The 24,069-nt window shown below is 41.4% G+C and overlaps 1 protein-coding gene across 13 annotated transcripts in view; it reads right to left on the bottom strand.

The window, feature by feature from the left end:
• Nucleotides 1-1,839: 1,839 nt before the first annotated feature.
• PTPN5 (protein tyrosine phosphatase non-receptor type 5) overlaps nt 1,840-24,069 on the bottom strand; it is a 161,436-nt gene continuing 139,206 nt past the window's right edge. For 10 of the 13 annotated variants that reach the window (XM_077321559.1, XM_077321563.1, XM_077321560.1 and 7 more), the window contains 6 exons: nt 20,922-21,001; nt 19,927-20,064; nt 17,621-17,731; nt 14,618-14,778; nt 10,888-11,001; nt 1,840-2,479 (listed from right to left, as the gene is read on the bottom strand). In XM_077321559.1, the coding sequence (XP_077177674.1) occupies nt 2,383-2,479; nt 10,888-11,001; nt 14,618-14,778; nt 17,621-17,731; nt 19,927-20,064; nt 20,922-21,001 (701 nt within the window). In that variant the 3' untranslated portion in view covers nt 1,840-2,382. The remainder of the gene's footprint in view (nt 2,480-10,887; nt 11,002-14,617; nt 14,779-17,620; nt 17,732-19,926; nt 20,065-20,921; nt 21,002-24,069) is intronic. The other 3 variants (XM_077321566.1, XM_077321565.1, XM_077321568.1) reach the window with 3 other exon arrangements.

Below are 24,069 nucleotides of genomic sequence, written 5' to 3'. Positions count from 1 at the left end.
AATCATGGCCTACTTAATGCAAATAACCAGTCACTGAATTCTCTATAGGGTAGCGATCCCCAACCTGCGGGCCGCGGACCACATGTGGTCCTTCGACTAATTGGAGGTGGGCCCCGAAGGACGCCTTCTCCCCCCCCCAGCCCTTTACAACACACTTCATTGTTGTGGTGTGTCTGTATCTTATTTTGACGGGATGTTTAAACATTACCATAGCGATCAGAGAGCGTTAGGGCAGTGGTTGAGAGTAGAGGAGTAAACTACCCCCCCCCCACCGGGCCTCAGTAAAAGGCGTTGAGTGGTCCCCAGTGAGTGGTCCCTGGCGTTGAGTGGTCCCTGGTGATAAAAAGGTTGAGGACCACTGCTATAGGGGATGCAATGGGATGTCTGGGTCAACTTCTTTAGCCACAGGTTTAGAAAGTCATCTGCTCATACTACTCTGCACTCCATATAGTTTCATCATAGTGCTATCTGTCATTAATTACAGTGGCTCACAAGCAAATAGTAAACAATGTACAAAACAGCAGGCTGCAGAACAGATGGTTTCAGATGACCCAGATATGATAAACCACAAGCTTCTTGGAAAATCAACTCCCACTCCCCCCACACATCAGTCCGGCCACAGGAAAACTTGTCTTCACCACCAGAGATATAATGAAGTTCAATTTCAGCAGAAAACCCATATTAAAAGTTGAGTATTGAGACTAAACGTTATGAGATTAGCCTCAGAGTGAACATTCTTAGGGTTGAACTACAAGGAAACTAGTTAATAGCCTTTTCGATTCTGGCCCCAACCTGGTGGAATGAGCTCCTGGAGGAGCTAAGGGCCCTGTCAGAATTACCATCTTTCCACAGGGCCTGTAAGACAGAGCTCTTCCGCCAGGCATGTGGTTGAGGCCAGGGCAGAGCCCGGGTTCCATCCAAGATCCCTAATCCATCAGCCAGTCTCTCTCTCCTCTCTCTCTTACAGAATTAACATCCAACCTTTCTCTGAACAAGCGGGGAAAGTGGGGAGAGTTACAGAATAGAATGCCATCTTTTATTGAAATAATGGGGTATTTATGGGATTTTATGTGATTTTACTTTGATTTTATATTTTATTGTGAACCGCCGTGAGACCTTTTGGCAAACAGCGGTATATAAATCCAATTATAAATAAATAAATAAATAATACAACAAATTTTATATGTTGATTTTATGGAATCCTGGTAAGAGGGGAAAGTATGAATACTTTAACTGAATTCACTCTTGTAGTACCATCCCAAAAATCTTGGCTGAGGGTTAGAGCTGGGAACATGCTTAAGCATTAGCCCATCTCAGTTTTTGTGTCAGTTCACACATATATACACCCAAATAACAGTATTTGGTGACTTCAGACTGAGTCTTGTATGTACTCAGTCTGAAGTCACCAAATACTGTTATTTGGGTGTATATATGTGTGAACTGACACAAAGACCAAGTCTCCACAATAGAAAACTATCAAAATATTTTTGAAAAGAAGGGGGTATAAGAAATGATGTAGTGAGAAGAATGGCAATGGTCTATAGACATTATGCCACTATCAATCTTTCTGTAGCCACTAGGGCTCTTTTTTTTGGCTTTACCCAAACAATGTGCAAGATCTAAGCAAGTATGTTAATGATAGCACCTTTTGGAAGTCACTAATTCATAGGATCGCCATGATTTGGAAGTAACTTGATGGCACAACGCACACACCTCCCAAAATAACATGGCTATTCTTGTGTGCTGGATTCAAAATAGTATTGTTTTTCTCCTCTTTTTGGCAGCAGAGATTATTTGAAGAGACTGTTTTCAATAAGCAGAGACAGGAGGCTTGAAACATTATTTCAGTATGAATCCACTTGAATCCTTTAATGCAGAGGCTCAGAAGATCTTATGATATACACACACAGTATCCGGTAGTTTAAAATGTAAAAACAATCAGAAAAAAGGCAAAAAGTTACTTTCAAGCTTAGTCAACATACACTACAGATTTCAGCAAGACGTTTATCAAAGAATTTCACACTGTATTTGGATCTAGTAGCAATCATGATAATTTGTTTCATTTTATATAGCAAATCTGACAGTGATGTTTTTAAATTTTATAACAAATGAAACTACTGATCTTATTTACAGTATAAATAGGCCTTTTTTCTTTCTTTCTTTTTTCGGTGAGGAAGATGTCCTGTCACATGTTATAGACAAGCAGTATCTTAGCTCTTAAATGCAAAATAAAGCAATATGAAAGTAAACTATATATATTTATATATGTATAAATAAATATCTTCTATTTTGGAATTCCCAGTATACCTTCTCAGCTCTGGAATGCATACAATTCTGATTAAATTTCTGCTGGTTTTTATTATAACAAATCATCTTGAATCCTCATTCTTCAGCTGCTGCTCTTGAAAACTGCTTTTCGTACAAGCTCATGACATGATGTACAAACTGATACTGTTCAGAAGTCTGGATCATTCCTCCCCTGGGGAAAAAAAGGAGGTAAGTGAGCAGTTTTGGGAGCCAAAATCTCATTTCTATATATGTACTAATGACAAAAGCCACTCGGGGCAGGTGAAAACAGGACCAAGTACAAAGGAACTGATCCAAAGTGTAGTGGCTTTACTAAAAGGCCTTTTATGATCTACCTCTGCTGATCTCTCCTAGGCTGGGCTCTGACTCAGAAACAGATTCCTCAGAGATGAAGAGGATGATTCCATCCCAGGAGATCCTGGGGACACCTGACACTACTGGACCTCCTGAATTCTGAGCGCTCAATGGAATAACATGTCCCTGAAAGTTTCGTTACAGGTGGTGCTACCAACATGCCAGACCCCAGGGCAGCCCACCCCCTATCTTGTGGGGCCAGATATTTGTCCCCATGTCCTCCCTACCATCCAGCTAGAGTGACAGAGATGGTGGGCTTGTGAGGAAGCAGTTCAGTTATGACTGCCTAAGAGCATATACTGTTTGCCAGGATCAAGATTCAATCAACTCCCGGACAGTCAAAGCCCAGGAACAGGGGAGGCCTCTTGTTATCCAGGATATTTAAGTCCTGGGCTAAACAGAGAGTCTTGATGGCTCACGCAGTATGTATGGCTACTATGTTTATGTGTTATCTGTAAGCCTGGATTTAGAACATAGCTAGCAAGATGCAACCCTGATTTCAGTGTTCTCAAGAAGACTAGACAGGGTCTTCAGCTACTAGGCAAACTCTTTGCTTCTGATTAATCCTTTGACTGCTTTAGACCCTTGCTATTAGAGCCAGAACATCATCCAAGATTCAGTTTGCAAACAAACCTGATCTCAGGCCCCAGAATCTGTTGTAGACCCTTTATGTATCTGCAAAATGTATATCCTACCTTTCTGCTCCTACAAGAGCTGCCAAGGTGGTTAAGCATTTAAAACACAGAGGATAAAATTACATTATAAAAAAATGAAAATCACCCCCCTCCAAAAAAAACATACATATTAAAACAACTTTATACTTTAAAAATAGAGTTAAAATGCATATAAAACACAAAGTACAGAATGTTTTAATACTAAATGTTATTTTATCAGTGTTTTTATATATATTATCTTCCCTGAGCCTTTGGGGAAGGGCGGGTTAGAAATAAAATTTTATTATTATTGCATACAGAACATAAACTGAATTATTAAAAAAGAGGGATAATTGAGGGAATGCCAAAGGAAACAGAAAAGTCTTCATGAACTGGCAGAAGATTGCAACAGAAGAGGACTGTTGAATCTCCCTGGGGAGAGAGTTCCAGTACTTTGGTGCCATTCCTGAGAAGGCTGTCTTCTGGGTTACCACCTGTCTAATCTCAGAAGATGGAGGCACCAGAAGCAAGGCCTCCAAACATAACCACAATGTTCAGGTGTGTTTAGAAGAGATTAGGTGGATCAGCATGTGGCTAGGCCTGATCCCCTAGTTCGAGAGGTGTGTTGCTTGGCAGGGGCAAAGATTAAAGATATTACAGACACGATGCCAAAACTGATAAAATCCATGGATTTCTACCCATTTGTGATGGTCCACATGAGAATGAACAACACAGCCATCAACACTATTGTGCGTATTAAGAGTGACTACGAAGATCTTGGGAGGCAGCTGAAATGAATGGGGGCACAAGTGGTTTTCTCTTTGATTCAGCCTCTCAGGGAAGACAAATTAGTCAGGAGCTGAAGATAATGGAAGTAAACCGCTGGCTGCATTGGTGGTGCCAGCAGTTGGGATTTAGATTCTGGGACCATGGAATAGGTTTTCTAAAAGAAGGCCTACTAGCACAGGCTGGGCTTCACTTATCCAAATTAGGGAAGAATGTGTTTGGCAGGAACCTGGGGACATTTATCAGGAGAACTTTAAACTGAAGTCACAGGGGAAGGAGATGTTCAATGTAGAGATTCTAATGTAGGAGAGCAAATACTCATGACCTGCCTGGGAAGGATGGGTCAAATAGAACCTAAGGGTTCAGGAGCCTATATACCAATGCCCAAAGCATGGGCAATAAAAAGAAAGAGCTTGAGCTTCTCATAGACAGAGAGATATGATTTAACAGCCATTCCAAAAACTTGGTGGAATGATTCCCATGACCGGAATGCAGTAGCGGATGGATAGGAGTTGTTCAAAAGAAACAGAAAACGTCAAAGAGTAGTGGCACGATATGTGAGGAGTGGGCTTCCCTGTCAAGAGATACTGAAGGAGAGTGACACTTTGTTGGAAAGTATGTGAGTGAAGGGAGAGAAAAACAAGGAGTTTAGTTGTTGACGTCTGCTACAGACCCCCTAACCAGAGTGAAGATGCGGATGCTGCAGTCTGAGATAGTACCATTCCAACAGGCCTGTGCCCTGTGATTATTCTCTATGTGCACATCAACTGTAAGAGACTTCTCAGTGAGTAGCAACCCATGCTGTACACTGGTAAATACTACAAAATTTGAGCCCAATGTCGCCTTTAAGACTAACAAAGATTTATTCAGGGTGTGAGCTTTCCTGTGCATGCACAGAACAGCTCACACCTTGAATAAATCTTTGTTGGTCTTAAAGGTACCTTTGGGTTCAAATTTTGTTTTACAGCTTCAGACCAACACAGTTACCCACTAGAAACTAATAAATACTGGATATGTGGGAAATTATCCCAGAAAAAGTAGATATTTTCTTTTTGTGCTCATGATCAGTAGAAGAAACCCTCCAAGCACTGCTAATTTTGATTCTGAAAGTGCCAGTTCACACTTGAAACAATTTTCCTTTAGTTCTGGACTAGATATAGCTGAAGCACTGAAGGGGCATTTTCTAATCTTTGAGCTGAGCCCCATCAGGAAATGCTTTTCACAGTCTTTTAACGCTTATTACGCATCATATTATGCACCAATATTGCTAGAAGTTACAAGCACATCATAAAAAGGACAATATTTATTTGGGGCATATATTGGCGTCTGCACAAGACTTGTGAAAAAATCCAGAAATAGATGGAATAAGTACTGTAAAAAGCTTGTAAGTGATCACTTCTACACGACTTCAATAGCTTGGTCATTGGGAAGTGAATTAAACTCTCAGCAAGTCCTAACAATTGATTGCTCTTGCAGAAGAGCATTTGTGGGTCTTTCTATGACATCATTGTACAAATATGAAATTGGTGACATAGAATTTTGCAAAGAGAGTGGTAAAATCCCCACATTAAAAGAACAAGTTCCTAGTCCTTATGGCTGTAGAGATTGAACTAAAAGAGTGAACATGCTGTAGAGATAAACTCCCAAACTGTGTCTGTTTATATTGCTGCTTTCAATAAAGATCAGCTATTAACAATATATTAATTGGATACAGGAGGGCTCTGATTTGGTTGCAGGTGGAATCTGAATCAGGAGAAGTGATGTATTCTTTTGTCTCAGATGGTTTTGTTTTATTGACTATATATTGTGGGTTATTCAACATGATGTGGATTATTCTTAAGTGGATTGCTGGCATGGTGTAGTGGTTAAGTGCGGCAGCCTCTAATCCAGAGCACCTGGTTTGATTCCCCACACCTCTGCATGCAGCCAGCTGGATGACCTTGGGGTAGTCACAGTTCTCAGAGCTCTCTCAGCCTCACTAACCTCACAGGATGTCTGTTGTGGTGAGAGTAAGGGAAAGCAATTCTAAGCCACCTTGAGATTCTTTTAGGTAGTGAAAAACTGGATATAAAAACTAACTCTTCTCTTCTTCTCTTCAGTTGGGCGTCCTTCTCCCTCTTCTGTTCTATGGGGGTGTTTTGCTGGTTTTGGCCAAAGGAACTGAGGCCTTGGTTTCAGTGTGAAACAGCAAAAGAAAATTGTTGGAATATTTGGCAAACCGATAGCTTAACAGGAAGGTATAAAATTTTGGATATTATCCAGAGTGTTGCTTTTGATAACTGAGTATAAAAATTATATGACTTTGGTTTAAACCCTGGAGGATGGGAACAACAGAAGAATCAACATTTTGGAAACCGAGAACACAGCTGCTAGACAACCTCCCTTCCTTTACTATTCCTTTCTTTACTCCTTTCCTGCCACAAAATTCCTGGCTGCACACAACCACTAGGAGGTGTTGTGGCTACAACAATTACTGAATGAATAGTCTCCCAAACCAGGCTTAAGACTACTTCATAACTGAAATGTATAAGTGTTGCCATGAAGTCTCTATGCTCATGACCAAATATCAGTTTAAATGCCTTTTCAAAACCTTGTGTCTCTCTCCACGTCTTTGGTGGATGTCTGAGTTGTCATTCTTCTTACCTACCATTAACTTGCCAGACTACCACATGAACAGTATCAAGCCTAACTATTTCTTATCTATTTAACTCACTAACAGGCCAGTCTTCTGTACTGCTATATTCTGAATTCAGTAGAACTCATTCCCAAGTAAGTGTATTTAGGAATGTATACCATGTTCCACCAACATTTTGGGCATTTCCGCACATCAATAAAAATGGCGTTATGCCAACTGAATGGCAAAGCGCTAAATTTTATCACACTTTCCAGCCCCTCCTCACCTTTTTGCTGTCTCGCATTTGTCTGCCACCTTTTCACGATTCTCACCCTTTACATCTGTTGCTGGAAATGGTGGAAGAAAACAATGCGCCTTATATGCGGCACACTTCCGCCTGTCAATAAATTCAGGCAACCAATCCCCTTCCTCCATATTTTGACGCAGTTTAAAGGTCCTGCAACGCCTGCTAATTTTTAAAAAAATAATACTTTGTTGTTACAATGCCTATGTGTGGAATCATAGGGGTATAGAGCTTTTTAAATGCCACACCTTATTGGATCACAAGTCTTTTGATACGTTTTAAAATTAATATTGTTCCTGATTTTTTTTGGGGGGGGGACTTTCGAGAGGCATGCTTTGTGTTACAACTTTTAAAAAATATTCTTTTATTTCTGACATTGCCTACACGCGTGTCCGCCTATTTGTTGTTCCAGGAATGCCGCCATTTAAAAAAAGAAATTCCCATCCCTGGGAACAAGGGAGATGGAAGTGGGTTTGAAATTAAGGATGTAGCAAGCTGTCAGCTGGCCAGATGCTGGATGTGGGCAATATCATGTGGAGCGGCCAGAATGTAACACCTTCATTAGGTCAGCATTTTACTATATTTATCGCATGCAGAAAAGTCCTTTATTTATGTGCTTACATAAAACATTTCTACATCATCTTTTCACACAATTCAATTCCACACAATTCAAGGCAGCAAACAGATTGCCATTCGTCTAGCCACAAATGGTGGGGGAACCAAAAGCAAGGCCTCTGAAGATGAATTGTTGGGTACATTCATAAAGGTATAGATGGTCCTTCTGGTATGCTGGCTCCAAGACATACTGGACTTTAATTGGGCCTGGAAGCAAATTGTGAGCTAGTGTAACTGGAAAAAAGCTGAAGTTATATGGTCCCTATGAAGAAGAAAAAGAGTTGGTTCTTATATGCCGCTTTTCTCTACCCGAAGGAGGCTCAAAGTTGCCTTCCCTTTCCTCTCCCCACAACAGACACCCTGTGAGGTGGGTGAGGCTGAGAGAGCCCTGATATTACTGCTGGGTCAGAACAGCTTTATCAGTGCCGTGGCGAACCCAAGGTCACCCAGCTGGCTGCATGTGGGGGAGTGTAGAATTGAACCCAGCACGCCAGATTAGAAGTCCACACTCCTAACCACTACCCCAAACTGGCTCTATGGTGCACTCCAGCCTGGCCACAGCATTCTGGACCACGAGTCACTTCTAGAAAGTCTTCAAAAACATTCAGTTTAATATTTACTGAAGGGAAAGCAACATTCTACTACTACCTGAAGGAGTCTCAAAGTTGATTACAATCACTTTCCCTTCCTCTCCCACGACAGACACCCTGTGAGAAAGGTGGAGCTAAGAGAGCTCTGACAGGACTGCTCTGTGACTAGCCCAAAGTCACTCAGCTGGCTGCTTGTGGAGGAGCAGAAAATCAAACCAGGCTCACTAGATTAGAAACCACTGCTCTTAACCACTACACCAAGCTGGCTCTCTTAAAGAAGTTATTGTTAGGTCACTAAAACCGTTTATTGCATTAATTTCCCCTGAATTCACCACAGCTTTCATTTTAAAAAGGTAAATTTGTGGCCCCTTTTGTTGCAGGGATACATGCACAAGAAAGAGACCCCTCCAAAAAGAAAGAAAAGCTAGGAATTCAGAATGAATACTATATTGGCAAAAACAACCAAAACAAGACCAAGAGCCAATTATAGTACAGATTATGAATTATAAATAATAATGAAAATTAGTATAAGGCTGAAGAAAAACACTAAAACAGTCATAACGCCAAATTGCAAAATTCCCCAAGGCCTTTAAAAAACATAGTTGCAATATTAAGTTCAAGTGAATGTAAACAAGAAGAACTATGGGTTTAAATCAAAGATATTATCAAGGAGGAATGAGCAACAACTAATCTTGTAGCCAAAAGAAAAAGAAAACCTCAATGGGTGACTGATTAAACTCTTAAAATTGCTAATAGATGAGAAGCAAAAGTCAAAGGTGACCAAAACATAATCAACAGTCTAAATGCAGTGTTCCAATGACTTGTAGGTAGAGTCAAAGAGAACTACTGTAATGGTCCATGTAAAGAAATAGAAGAGAACAAGAGGTCTGTTCCACGAGACTCAGGAAATCAAAGGGAAGTTTACATAATGATTAGGCATGCTAAAAGTTCAACATGGAGATACATTAATTGAAAGGACAAAATAATGAAAAGATAGGAACAATCCACTGAAGAACTGTACAAAAGAAATGAAAGGATGGCAGACTACTTTGATTGATATTTTGAAAGGAAACTACACAGAGAGCTACACTGAAAGCAACTGGGAGAAACAAGTAAATCAATAAAGTTATTCCAAGCAACAGAAACTGAATCCATCGAAGTCTTAACAAGATTGTGCCAACAAATATGGAAAGAAAACAATGGCTCATAGGTTGGAAACACTCCATTTACATTACAATTTCACAAAAAAACAGACATCAAAGACTGCAACAACTATTGGACCATATTAATTTTTCATGCAAGTAAAGCAATGCTTCAAATCTTACAACAAAGACTATTATTGTATATGGAATCGGAAATAATGGTTTTCAAGCAAATTCAGCAAAGGCTGATTCTGTGAAGGCTTAAGGGGGTGGCAGGTTACAGTGGGTGAGCGATAGGGTTGTGAGTGTCCTGCATAGTGCAGGGGTTGGACTATATGACCCAGGAGGTCCCTTCCAACTCTATTATTCTATGATTCTATGATTCTAATTTCACTCCCGAGTGATCCCCCCCCCTCCAAAAATCTCCAGAATCCAGCCTGGCCTGGACAAAATTAACCTAATATTCCACAGTGGAAATCAGAGGCCATTCCGCATGACTTAAATGCAGCAGAAGTCTTACTTTTGGTAAATGCTACAAATTCAACGTTCCGCATGACGTTGCACACAATCTGCAAAACTCCCACAACACTCTTGCAAAAAACGCTTAGTTGTAACGCTTTTCGGGGAATTGGGAAAAGTGGATTCCCCCTGAAAAAAATGCTACACTTCTGTGCACAAGCTGCAACAAACATGTGCATTCTCAATGTAGCGGTAGAAAGAAAGTCCCTCCCCCACTCTTGCCCCAAACTTTCGGAGAAGCGATCGCCATTTCCCCCCCCTTAGACCTGCGAAAGCAATGAACGAGCGAGGCTTCTCCGGCTAAAGTCCCTCCAAAGAAGTGATTTAAAGTAAACCAAAGCTCCCTAAGTTCCCAAGCGCAACACAGCCCCCTGTTCGGCACTGCCGTAATTTTGGCCACAAATCGCGCCTGTGGGGGGGAGGGTTTCTACTTGAGGAGCGTGTAAACGATTAATCGAGAGCTCCTATGCCAGCAAAAAGGTCTTTCCAATGCAATGATTGAACGCATATTCGTTGCAATGGGTGTGTTTGGTTTAAAAAAAAACAGTTCTTAAAGGGAAAGGGGCTTTTCGGGAGCATGAACACAACAGCCCATTGGCTGTTCCGTTTGATTGACAGCCAGGGGCAGGAAGAAGCACAGAAAAAAATTGCTTCCTTTGTTGCGATCCCAGCGAGACCAGAAACCTGTGGGAAATGAATGAAACGCTACTGGGACTTCTATATTCCACTAAAAATAAAGGTATGTGGAATGACGAAATTCCACTATTTAATAATAGTGTATTCTGTGAACATTTGGTCCTTGTGTGGAATGGCCCCAACAATTCCCTGAGTATGCAAGGAAGGGCCACAAGAGACAAACACTGAAACATCCCTTCCTGCCCACCCACTCACAATCTGACTAAGTTCATAAAATCAGTTCATAAAATCTTTATTCACAGTACCAACCTTGCAGAATTCTGGGTGACCAGAACTGTTTCTTAAAAGAAAGGAGAATTTTCCTTACCTGTCTAGCCGTAGCTGGGAGGTTGTTCGGAGTATGTCAACAACACCCTCATTTTTCAACTGTTTGCAGCAAATGCTGGTGGCAATAAAGCAGCCAGTCCTCCCAATCCCTGCACTAGCCAGAGAGATCAAGAGACTATGAAGAAAAGTCTCCAGAAAAAGCATTCACATTTTTTTTAGTAATGAAAAAGTCATTTTACACAAAAGCATTGCAAAGGAAATTATATGCATAACATTGCTCATATTTCTAATACATACTCCACACCAAGACAAAACACCAAAAGGCAATTGTGATTCTTCTTGCTAGGGGTGCAGGGACAGTACATTGCACACAGATAAGCAAGGAAGGGAGTTTCTGTTGAGCTGTGACTGCTTCAACTGTTACCTCAATCCTTTCCCTTTTACCTACATTGTGTAATGCTCTTCCCCTCCCCCACCTGCTAGCATAAACATATACAATGCAGAAAGGGAAGTCGTCGTCCCCTTGTGGAAATTATGGCAGCATGGTTCATCTTCATATTACCCTTGCATACAAGGCACACAATAATGACATGCTTAAACAACTTAAAGCCATTCCATTCTCAACAATTGTACTGCTGGACAAATATTAACATGGCTATTACTTTGTAAGATCACAACCCCATGTACCATCCTCAGCCGACACACCTAAAGTACAGTTCCCTACAACGGATGAGTAGATTCCCCCCTCCCGCAGTACACCAAATCCCTATATGAAGGAACTCCCAAGAAAAGGGGCCTGGGTAAACTGCAGGAAAACCAGATGGATAATTGTGAAGCTCACTCACTCTTTGCTTCTGCTGTGGAGCATTATTAATTATTGCGCATGCATCTTCATTGCATCTTTGCAAGCAGGGATAGCATCTTTCCCACCAGGGATAGCAGCCAGGATGACTTCAATTTATAGTACAATGTCAACTGACCATCAGCTCAGCCTGCAACATGTCCAAGATCCTAGCATGCCATTCCCCTTTCCAGTAGGTGATTCAGTCCAGCTCTCTCACCCATCCTTCAGGTGAGTGAGAAAAATGTGGAGAGGGGTGGATAAGGTGTCTGGGCATCGAGACTACAAAGCTTCCAGAGCATCAGGTAAAGCCTGGATGTGACATTTAAACATAATGTGACATCATATTTGCATCTTATCCTGCCCCATAAGTTCCTGGGAATGCCAGGCATCAGTCAGGCATCCCTACCAAAAACCGCAATGACTAGAGTACATCTAGCTGCTCTGCTATGGGGTTGCCAACTCATTTGTTCTAGCCCGGCTTTGACACCACTGCAGACTGCTTGCCATGATCAGCATAGCAGTCTCCATCATTGGCATTGAGTGACAGGGACACCTGTACCTGTGATTCTCTAGTCTGTCTCTAGTCTCCGAAGGCATGGGAGCTCTACTGGATCAAGAGATCTGGCAACCCCATTCACAAGCCTTGCCTCTGGATATCTGTCTGTCCAATACATTGTTTCATGTGGTGTACCTTGTGTGGGGGCAGCACCATTTCATTACACAGAAGGAGGAGGAGGAAGAGGAGGAGGAGAGCTGTTTTTTTATACCCGCTTTTCACTACCTCTCCCCACAACAGACACCCTGTAATGTAGGTGAGGCTGGGACAGTACTGAGAATTGTGACTGGGCCAAAGTCACCCAGTTGGCTGCTTGTGGAGGAGGAGTGGGGAATCAACCTGGTTCTCCAGATTAAAAGGCACTGCTCTTAGCCACGGCACCAAGATGGAAGGCCATTATGAGAGTGTCTTTTATATCCGGAATATGCAGCTTCCATTTGTGTAGGACCAAGAAAGAAAGAATAAATGCTGTAATGGTCAGCATAATATTTTTTTCAATGAAAGACTAGAGTTTGGGCGAAAACGTTAGCAGTACAATGCCGAAAAGATGTTCGGGAAGCAATCTGGCTTCTGTCAGGCCAGATATGTCAGCATGTCACTTTAAATAACAGATATACCGAATAACAATTACTCCTTGGTCCAAGAGACAACCCCATGCTGTAGGTCTCATGCAGTGTTATAGTAGCCTCTCAGATGAGTTTTCATAGGTTCAATAATTTGGGCTAGCAGCTAGGCCCCTAGGGCGAAAAATACTAGTTGTGCAATGCTGTTTTAACCAAATCTATGGATGTATACAGGATACAAAATAAGACGGGCTTAGACTCACTTCAAAATATGAAGTGTCTAACAGATTTTTTAAAATGCATTTTGCTATATTGTACTAAATATCTAATGAGGTGTGTAATATAGGATATATAGTAATAACTAGAGGCCAAGCCCATTGCATTCAGGAATACAATAGGTGCTAGATTGGGGGAGGGGTGGAGTAACTCAGCGGACAACCTCCCCCTTCCCCCAGGAGGCAGCTGTTAGGGAACTCATCGGCAGAGGCAGCTCTCACATGGCAGGGATCTGCAGCCTCCAAGCCTCAGAGGGAAGTGGAAGGAGGAGGGGGTGGTCAGGGGTGGGGGATGGAAGGTGACTGGCTGGTTGCTGGACAGATAGGCAAGCCAGTTGGAGGAGGAGGAGGCACTCAGGGTGGGACAGCCTCCTCCCTGAGTTGGTGTTAAGCGCTGAGTGGCACTTAAAGCCATGAGACACACTCTTCCAAGGCCTTACCAGAAATATTAAGTGGAACAGATTAAATAATAATACAATAGCAAAATAGATTGATTATAATAACTGAAGTAAGGATTATTGTAATGATTACGATGAGGAGGAAGATGCTGAGGAAGGTGTTTTCTTCCCCTGCTTGTTTGTTTCATGTATTATGTAATCTAAAGTAAATTATTATATGTATAAATCTTTTCTGTACTGCCTCCTATATTTCTATTACACTTTTTATTTCTTTTTTAAAAATAAAAATATTAAAAACATTTATTAATCTTATTAACTACAGTTGATTATGCATTGTCTTTATGGCTGGCTCTTATAGTCATTATCTTAATGGGAACAGAACCAACTTCCGGACAGCTGTTTAATGAGGGAGTAATTAGAAGGGCAATTGTTCATTTCCTTTTTGAGCGGCCCTTTCCCCATTCAAACAAATATAAATGCTGCAAGACATACCTTCTGTCACTAGAAGAGAGAAAGGAGAGAATCATCCAGACTGTTTGGACATTTAGAGGTCTGGATAAAACAGACATTCTCTTAAATTTAAATCTGACATAGTAGCTGCATGAGCAAACTAGAGAATCAAGAACAGCATTTCAAAAAACAATTGTGTCCTTCCAGGCAAATACAGTTTTAAAACAAATGTTAGAAATGTGGTACACTAATGCATTGACCGAACGTATTACATTCTCATTTGTGGTCTATGTTTATGACAAAGCCCATTACAAAAAGAACTCATTGTTTCCTTTCCTCCATCTTAGCACTTAGCAGGCTGCTTGTTTGAGATATGCTTAAGGTTTTAAAAGTTGTAACCATGCAACACACCTAATAAAGGCCTAGATGCAAAGGTATCCTAGGATAAATATGAACAGCAACCAAGTGTACAAATCTTTATGGCTTTTGGAGGAAAATCCAAGTCAAAACAAGATCATTCCAAATGAATAACTACTTTTCCAGGGAATGCAGCACAGCAAATATTGTTAGGGAAGTTTCATCAAAGGTAATGTTTGAGGAAAAGAGAAATGATGAACATTTCTAATTTTTCCTGTTCTTTCTCTTCAAAGAGAATGGAGGTTTAATGATGCACAAATAACCTACCTGCAGTGAACAATGATTGGAGCATTTTTTTCTTCTGCACACTGCAGGGCTTCTTCTACTTCCTGAACCAGTTGCAACAGAGGAGGTGCTTGATCAGGGGTCTTCTGGTCAGGCCAAGATGTATACCAGTAGTGTTTCAGATTCCTTATTTCCTCACCCTTCTGTGAGCCATTGAGAGACAGAATAAGTGGCAAAAGTCAGAAATCCCTTTTTATTTTATTCTCCAGCATTTAGGATAACAAATTCCTGGAAATTAGAGTTGTCAATAGCTGGAAGGAAAAAGTCTTGTTCCTTTAAAAGAGGCATAATGGGATGTTATTTACCATAAGATGTAATTTACCTTCATACCATGAAAAGCTTCAGTTGCCCAATCCACACAGGACATTTCCCCCCAGGCTTCTAGACTAGGAATGGGCAAGAACTGGGAAAATGCAGTTCAGTTTGAATTGTGAACCATGAACCATACAAACTTGTTGGGACTAAACAAACTTGTTTAGTTCATGATGTGCCCCCCCCCCCCCCGCATGCTAGAAACAGCAAACTCTCAGGTGATCTCTGGTTACTCTCCTTTATCTTTACCCCAGGTTTGGTGAGGACTGGGTTTATAGGGTCCGCATGTCATCCTTCCAAAGAAGGTGCCTCATCCTTCATTGTTTTCAAAGGACTAAGGCCAAACCAGAAAATCTCTCAGTAGAAACTGAAGGTGTGTGTGTGTGTGGGGGGTATTTAAATATCAGGATTGCCTATTGGAAACAATGGAAGAGGTTTGATGGTCCCCTGGAGATAATGCTAGCTAAGAATGCCAATTGATTTGCATGATCTCCACTGAAATACATTACAGCACAAACTGTTCATGAACTATGCTAAGAGTTTGTGGCAATTTGCAATAGTGTTGTCTACAAACATTGCTTCATAAATCACAAACCAGTCCAAATTAGTTCATAAGCCAGTTCATGCCCATCTCTCTACAACTTTAGAAATTATATTAATCTTTTGTAGCCAAACCCACAAAAATTGCCTTGTGGCATCTTAAATCATAGCAAATGTATTATGGCACAGACTTGCATAAGGCAGATTCCATTTTGCCACATGAATTAAATACTGCAACAAAATATTTCGCCACTACAAAATATAACACCAAACATCTGGCAAAGTGGCCTCTGGCTCATGAAAGTTTATGCCACAATAAAATTGTGAGTCATTAAGATATCCGTCCCTGGACTCTAGCCTCTTTGCTCTCAGACACCTCAGTGCCTGGGGCCAGCAGCAGGTAAGGGTAAAGGGCCCTGGGCAAAGGGTCATGGTGGAGGGCTTGCTAAGGAGGGCCTCCCGGCCTGCTAGGCTGGGCCTGCTGACTGCCTGCTAAGGAACTCTGTTCTGGCCCTGCTAACGAGCTGCTAAGCCCCCACCCGCCCCACTTGATCTGTGATTGTGTGTTAGTTATTACTAACTTATGTAAAATACAAAGGAGTTGCACCAATACAGCTGGGTTGCTGTATTAAAAAAAGAGTTTCTACTACCTAGACCTCGTACTGTTCTACAATACCCAATGGCATTGAGCAACGGCACCACATATCATGTGGCAGCAGCAAATACATAGCACCATGGATCTCTGCTGCTGTCCACTGGACATTCTTGATTGGCTCACAACAGTGAGATTAAAAAAGCACAGTTTGTGATCCTATATTAACATAACAGCCATTTTACACCATTGTAAACATTTTAACTGCTTGACAAGCTCCTGCTTGTATATTATTGCATCATTAATAATATTGGCTACATCCACTGTCAGAAATTATATTTATATTCCAATATACAGACAGCTGTGTCTAATTGCATATACCACATGTCATCCTCTATGAAAGCAGAAGGAATAAGGTTTACTTTTTCTTTAGTCCTACTGAATCAACAAATATGCTGCTCAATTTGCAGGGCTGATTATTATGCTTGTTTCACTTTATGGCTGCATCATTTTATATTTGATTGGAGTTGTAGGATGCTGAAATGTTTGTTTCAGTCTTTTAGCTATTGACTAGGGCAGTTAATACACTTTGAACAATTATCTTCAAATGCAGAAATGCTATTGTGTGCTTTGTTGCTAATACAACTACATAAAGATCAATAAAATTAGAGTCCAGTAGCACCTTTAAGACTAACAAAGATTATTCAAGGTGTGAGCTTTCGAATGCAAGCACTCTTCATCAGACTAAGAACTGACCATCATAACAGTGGGAATATATAAGCAAAAGTTAATCCTGTTACATTAGTAAACTGTGTTACAGCATCCAAACACAGCTGCATGATAACTCCCTGCCAAACCAGCCAATCAGACCCCTTGAACCCATTTGTAGTTCACAAAGACATATCAGAAATAAAACTATCAAAGCAAGGGGTCTGATTGGCTGGTTTGGCAGGGAGTTATAATGGGGTGATGTCACTGATGATTTAAAGTGTCACCTATATTACAACTTTCACATCTTCTGTTGTTATCTGTACAGCTCTAACAATCAATTTAACAAGCTCAGTAATACCATCAATTTGCAACTGATCAATATCAAACTGAAGCAGATTTAGCACATAGCTGACCTGCCACGTGGGCATTTGAATAAAAACAGAACATGGAATGACAACGTGCTAGTAGTTGAGTTCAAATAACTTTCAAAGGCCAACCAAGAAACTATTATGGAGAAAGCAGGATGTCAGACATAGATGACCTGTAGACACTGGTGCAGAATAAGTCACTGGATTATTCTAAGACATGAGGATGCTTGATTTACAAGTCACCAGAAAGTCTTTAGTTTTCACATATTCTGTCAAAAATGCCTAACTTCTTGAACTACTGTATCGCCTATGTTTGGAAATTGGGCAGAGGAATCAATGTGGAAATGATATATCAATTGTGCTGTGCACACTGGGTATAATTGGTGACTGGTCATAACTTGGTATATGAGCAACCATGAACAGGAATTTCATGCTGCTGAACATACATCTGTATGGTTTTACCTTTAGGGTAATAAGCCTTAACCGGTAATCATCTGCTTGTATCACTCTGTTAACTGTGATTTCAATTCCTTCATAGGTAACCTGATGTTCTGGCCAGTATTCTGTACATTTCTAAGAAAAAAACATAAACAAGAAATATAAAGCAAAAAATGTTCCAAAACTGAATAATGAATGCAGTTTTCTGAGATTAGTCCATATTAATATCTACCAACAGTCACAGATCCAAGGAGCAATTTCCAGTGTGCTGTCATGCTCTCAGGGGAATTTTTCACATTTTTCTTTGAACAGCAGTCCCTTATTATCATACCAGAAACTACTTTTAAAATTCTCTGTTTACCAGGTCCAGACTCTGGGAGGACTTTATTTGTATTTTATGTATTAAAAAAATGCAAATTTCACCTCTTGCAATTCTTCCAGACGCAGTATTGTAGCGATGGAAGCAGCACATCAGGAGGAATTTTTCTTCTCATGCCACCTGCTTTGGGCACATGTACCCACTGCGGTTCTAACTTCTCCATATAGATTTTTTAAGCAGTGACACTTATCCCCCAAACACTCCACAGGCTATATCGAATGTCTTTGGGACAGGACAAAGGAATCCAAACCTGACACTCTTGCTGGGCCAGTTTCTTGCATGCTTGTTCAAATGTTCTATTTTGTCTGCCTAAGCTTAATTAGCAGAAGTTAGATACAATTCAGCTAAAGGAGAGTTGCTCTGAAGATCCAGATTTTTCTTTAGCGTAGCTGTTCTTGCTTCTTGAAATTAATGCTGCACCATCAGTATATGCCAACTGGAAAGTTTCCTATCATTTCTCATCTCAAATTATTTTACTATTCTATACTTTCTCCACCTGCAGCTTCCTGTGCCACAACAGTATCCATTGTAAAAAAAACTATCAAATGTGTGAGCAGCTATCTATAGTTCAAGGATCTGAAATGAAGTGGAGTAGGAACACCCACACATTTCTGTGGGTTGCCTGTCAGTTTTGATTAGACTTGATGATAGTGCTGGAATACTAAGCCACCAATCCTTGCATTGTTGAAGTTAATGTATATAGCAAAAACACAAAGCCTCTTTTTCTAGTACCATGGCAGAACAAAGGTTTCAGCTCTGCATCAACAGTTTTTAAGATGTAGTGATGCTACACACATTTGAAATGGAGGCAAAGAGGAATATCAGTGCTTCGATTTTAGTGAGAAGGAACTATCACCTATATTTACACCTGAGTCTCACAGTACAATTTCATTTTTGAAATAAGAGGTGCCAGTGAAAAAACAGACTTAATCAGATCTTTTGTTAATATAGAGATGCCTGAAATCTGCTAGGCATTTGTGCATTAATTAGTTCTAACTGAATATGTCTTTCAGAGAAATGTGTGTAAATGTTATGCTTCTCTGTCTCCTTGGTAACACCTAACTGAGCTGCAGGTGAAATTTGGGAGGCACAGGCTGGTAAAAAGGCAGCTGACCACAATCCACTCAACCCTTCTAGGCAGATTATTTACAGGACTTATCCAGATGACTAGTTGAACAGTGGTGCAGCTACACATTTGCTTTTGAAACCAATGTCAATATTATGACATACGTCTCTGACTCTACCATAAAACCAAATTCAATCCCCTAAAGCAGTGGTTCTCAACTTTCCTAATGCTGCAACCCCCTTTGGGTCACTGCCACTGCCATAGTGTGGCAGCCTCGGCGACCCCTGGTGAAAGGGTTGATTGACCCCCCCAGGGATCACGACACCCAGGCTGAAAACTGCTGCCCTAAAGGATGCCAGTAGTGCCAACCAAGAATTAAAACAAGTATGACGAAAGTGGATTCAATAGCAGTAGAATTCATCACTGAGCACTTTCAAGACAGAGTCAAGGTGCTGGTCCATTATCCCTCACTACTATGCCAAAATGATACCCCAGAAAAACTAATCGAGGGCTCTAGAACACTCACTTTCAAATTAGCATTCATTCTTGTAATAGACGTATTAGTAGGCAGGGGAAACCCAACTTTCCCAGTGGCAAAACTCTGAAAAAATGCAATTGCTGTGGTACATTAGAAGCATGATCTTTGGAAAAGTCACCTGTATCTCACAAGCTATGTATAAGAAGAGTATATTTGTTCTTTTCAATAGTGGAACACAGGATTTGTATTTTGTTAAGCCTTTATAACATATTACAAACTGACTACTGAATTTAGCTGCACAGCAGAGTAACTCCACAAGTGGAGATATGTTGTATTTGATCATTTCCAATGGTTCAGATATCCACTGTGGGAACATCAGCTACAACATAGGGTAGATATAGGATTACCTCATTCATCTCTTCTATATTGGTAATCATGACAACAATCGGAGAATGCTCTTGCCACACCATTCTCCAGAAGTCACTGACAGTATTAACTATGGGTCCCTGAGTAGCAATGTACACCTTTTCTTCTCCTCCATAGCCCTGCCAACAAAGCAACAAGGATTCATTAATATTAAATTGAGCACAGTCCTTAGTGTGCCAGTCTTCAAACAGAAACTGCTGGTAAAACAGAAATAAATGTTCCTATGTGCTCTCCCTGGCAAACATACATATGTATACATATACCAAAATATGCAAAGGCCAAGGACAGAAGGCACTGCTTCAGTTTATACCAGTCACCAACAGTTGCTATGGCAATAGAAGCAATTTATACCATGCAAGATGCATGGCTAAGCCCATCTGAATTCTGCAGGGTTTAGTCTATCTAGCATAATACCCATGTTGGTCTTGGCTGAGTCCAAGTAGTATGTAAAGGGTCAGTAAGGATGAATAATCTTTATTGTCAGGCAATCAAAACCCATTTAAAATGTATTTCAATCCCAGATTTAAGTGTGTGTGTGTGTGTCTGGTCATTAATGGGATTCTGCTTCTACTCATAAATTAACAATGCCTATTAGGCCGCAAAGAACTGGTTCTCAAATTGTAAGTCTGGACACAAAAGTGGGCTACAAACCTCTCACAAATCTCTCACTTGCAAGTCCAGAGGTTAGGAAGAGAAACAGGGTGAGCAAAGAGAGGAGGCTCTGGGAGACTTGATGGCAGATTTGAGGTTGCCTATGCATAATATACTAAATGGCTAAAAATACAACCTGTTGCTGAGTAGTGCTACATATTTACAAATGCCATGCATGAAAACAAAATAAAAGATTTCTGCATTTTATGCTGGAGAAAGGAAAGGTTACTTTGCTGGTGGGTGCTGAAAAATCCCCTGTAGTAAGGTTGGGTCTCACTTCAGAAAGTCAAAGAATGACTACCCTAAAGGATTGCTTACTTCTTACCCTGATGTAGTTGGCATTGATGTAAGAGCTCAGGGGATCATCTTGATCGTCTGAGGTAAGGCACACTCTGCTATGAGGATCTGGAAAGCATGCAGTAAAACTTAAGTCATGTACTGCAAGGAAACATGAGATTATTTTCACTTTTATCAGCACACTATTATATAACAGCTCCTAAGTAAGGGGTGATAATAATATAAACCAACCCAGCGATCATTTAAACTCACTTGAAATCTTAAATTTGTTGCTCTGACTAAATAGATAGCAACACCGCAAAATCAATTATAGTCTTTTTTTAAAGCCCTTCCAGAGCAGTGCTGCACTGCTCAAGGCTTTCAATGAACATTGATGTGTCAGCAAAGATGGAAGGCAGCTCTGTTTCCTGTATCAGTACCCCTTGCACCACTTCTGGCATCTAGTACTGAATTTTATATCTTGTTGCCACAGAACATTTGGTCATGGCTTTGGGTAACCTGAAATCATCCATTCTCATCTGGTTAGACTGGCAGTTAAGAAAACAAAAATTATAAAGTAACCAATTTCTGCAAAAGACATCACTCTTTTTTTAAAAAAATACCCACAACAAATATGTAAATTTGGAAATATTTCTTACAAAACACATATAAATTAGCTGAATTAAATACTATTATCATTTCTCTCACTAACTGCAATTAAGTGTAGAGTTGCAAACAACTGATCATTAAGTTAAGTGCCTGTTCACCTTTCAGTTCTAAGTGGAGTGAAGATCTGTTTTAGACAACCTTAGATATTTTAATTTTTTTCAGGCAAAATATTCTAAAAAATATTCTAAAAAATATTCTGCTTCACAAACAAGTTTCAATTCATGTACTTGCTGCATTTAAGTATGAAGTTGCAGCAATCAAATAAATGAACAGACACCCAAGGGGACAAGTTGCTAGTGTCAGTGAGGGTGACCGCTTGCCCTCTTGATCCCTGTCCATCCTGGCTGCTCAAGATGAGTGACCAGCGGATAAGAGGCCCTCTGGGAGAGATCGTCAACCTCTCCCTGACTACTAGGGAGTTTCCAGAGGTGCTGAAAGGAGGAGTGGTTTGCCCTTTAATGAAGAAACCATTGCTGGATCCATGGGACCTGGCAAGCTGCTGCCCAGTCTTGCATCTTGTCCTTTCTGGGTAAAGTGGCTGAAAGGACCCCTGCGGACCAGCTCTTGGCATTCTTGGAGGAAACCTCAGTGCTCAATCCATATCAATCGGGCTTCAATCTTGACCATAGGGTGGAGATGGTGCTGGTCACCCTGATGGATGATATCCGGCAACAGCTGGATCAGGGCAGTTCGACTATCATATTAGCATGCTTGGACTACTATCACCCCTTCCTAACTTTGCTATCCCCTCTAATCACTCACTCACTCACTCACTCACTCACTCACTCACTCACTCACTCACTCACATTTATATCCTGCCACTGCCCAGTATGATTGACCCAACATTAAAATCCCCTAAAACAATATAAAATCACTGTATAAACACTCCTTTACCGGCAAAGGTTCCTATCTCACCGATCTAATAGCACTGGCCTCAACTAAAAACCTGGCAGAACAGCTCCAACTTGCAAGAACTGTGAAACTGAGAAAGTTCTGTCAGGGCCCTCAGCTCTCCTGGGAGCTCATTCCACCAGGTAGGAGCCAGGGCAAAAAAGGCCTTGGCCCTGGTCAAGGCTAGGCACTCTTCCCTCAGGGCAGAGACCTCCATCAAGTTGATACCTTAAGAGCAAAGAGCCCTGTGGGGCGGGGGGGGGGGATAAGAATAAAGGTCTTAAAGGTTAACACCAAAACCTTGATCTGTGCCACAACTGGCAACCAATGCAGCTGCCTTGGCACAGGCTGGATATGGGCTCTCCAAGATGTTCCTGTAAGGACCCTAACAGCCGCATTTTGCACCAGCTGAAATTTATAGGTCAGGGACAAGCGTAGGCCCATGTACAGTGAGTTATAGAAACCCAGTCTGGAGGTGACCGTTGCAAGGATGACTGTAGGGTGACAGGTAGGGTGCTAGTAGCTTCACTTGGCGCAGATGGCAAAATGTTGTGTGTGTTACCCCCATGACCTGTGTTTCCATAGAAAGGGAGGCATCCAGAATCACTCCCAGATTCCTGGCTGAGATCAAGATGTTGACTTGCACCCCAGCCAAGGTAGGTAGGTGTGCTTCCAGATCCGCTGCTTTCCTGCCCAGCAACAGGACCTCCATCTTGGAGGGGTTGAGTTTTAGGTGACTCTTCTCCAACCATCCAGCTACAGCTTCCAAACATCTGGTGAATGTATCTGGAGAGAGTCTGGGTGCCTGTCCATCAGGAGACAGAGCTGGGTGTCGTCTACATATTGGTGACACCCCAGCCCATCATTCCAGATCAGCTGGGCCAGAAGGCACATGAAGATGATCAATAGTGTGGGGAGAGGACCGCTCCCTGAAGAACACCACAAGGGAGTTGATAGGACTGCGACAACTCTTCCACCACTGCTACCATCCAGTTACTAAGGAAGGAGCACAAGCTTTACAGTGGCCAAGATGGAAGCCTAACTGGTATGTATCGAGTGCCAAAGTTTTCTCCAAGAATGCAAGGAGCTGGCCCACGGTGTCCTTACCCAGAAACACAAGATGCAAGACTGGGCGGTAGTTTGCTGGGTCCCATGGATCCAGCAATGGTTTCTTTAGTAAAGGGAAAACCACCACCCCCTTAAGCACCTCTAGGAATTCCCTGGTGGTCAGGGAAAGGTTAACAATATCTCCCAGAGGGCCTCCTATCTGTTGGTTGCTTGTTTTAAGCAACCAAGATAGACAGGGATCAAGGAGGTAAGTGGTTGTACTCACTGACCCCAGCAACTTGTCCACTTTGGTCTCTGAGGCAGCCTGAAGCCATCAAACATATCCCCTCGATCCGGCCAAGGGGCATCCAGTTCTCTTTCTGTATCCATCATGGTAGGGAGGACTCGGAAGAGTGACTTTATCTGCAAAAAAGCTTGCAAATGACTCACAGCTGAGTTCCAACTGACTATTATTTTGGTGCCCTGCTTTCAGGGCAGAAAGAGACCAAACTACCCTAAATCATTGTGCTGGACAAGAGTTCGCAGATGCAATGGAGGCAGCATAAAACTCACATTTAGCCGCTTTCACG

Source organism: Paroedura picta, chromosome 2 (assembly GCF_049243985.1).
Source record: "Paroedura picta isolate Pp20150507F chromosome 2, Ppicta_v3.0, whole genome shotgun sequence".
NCBI lineage: Eukaryota > Metazoa > Chordata > Lepidosauria > Squamata > Gekkonidae > Paroedura > Paroedura picta.
This window is presented reverse-complemented; position numbering and strand designations above follow the sequence as displayed.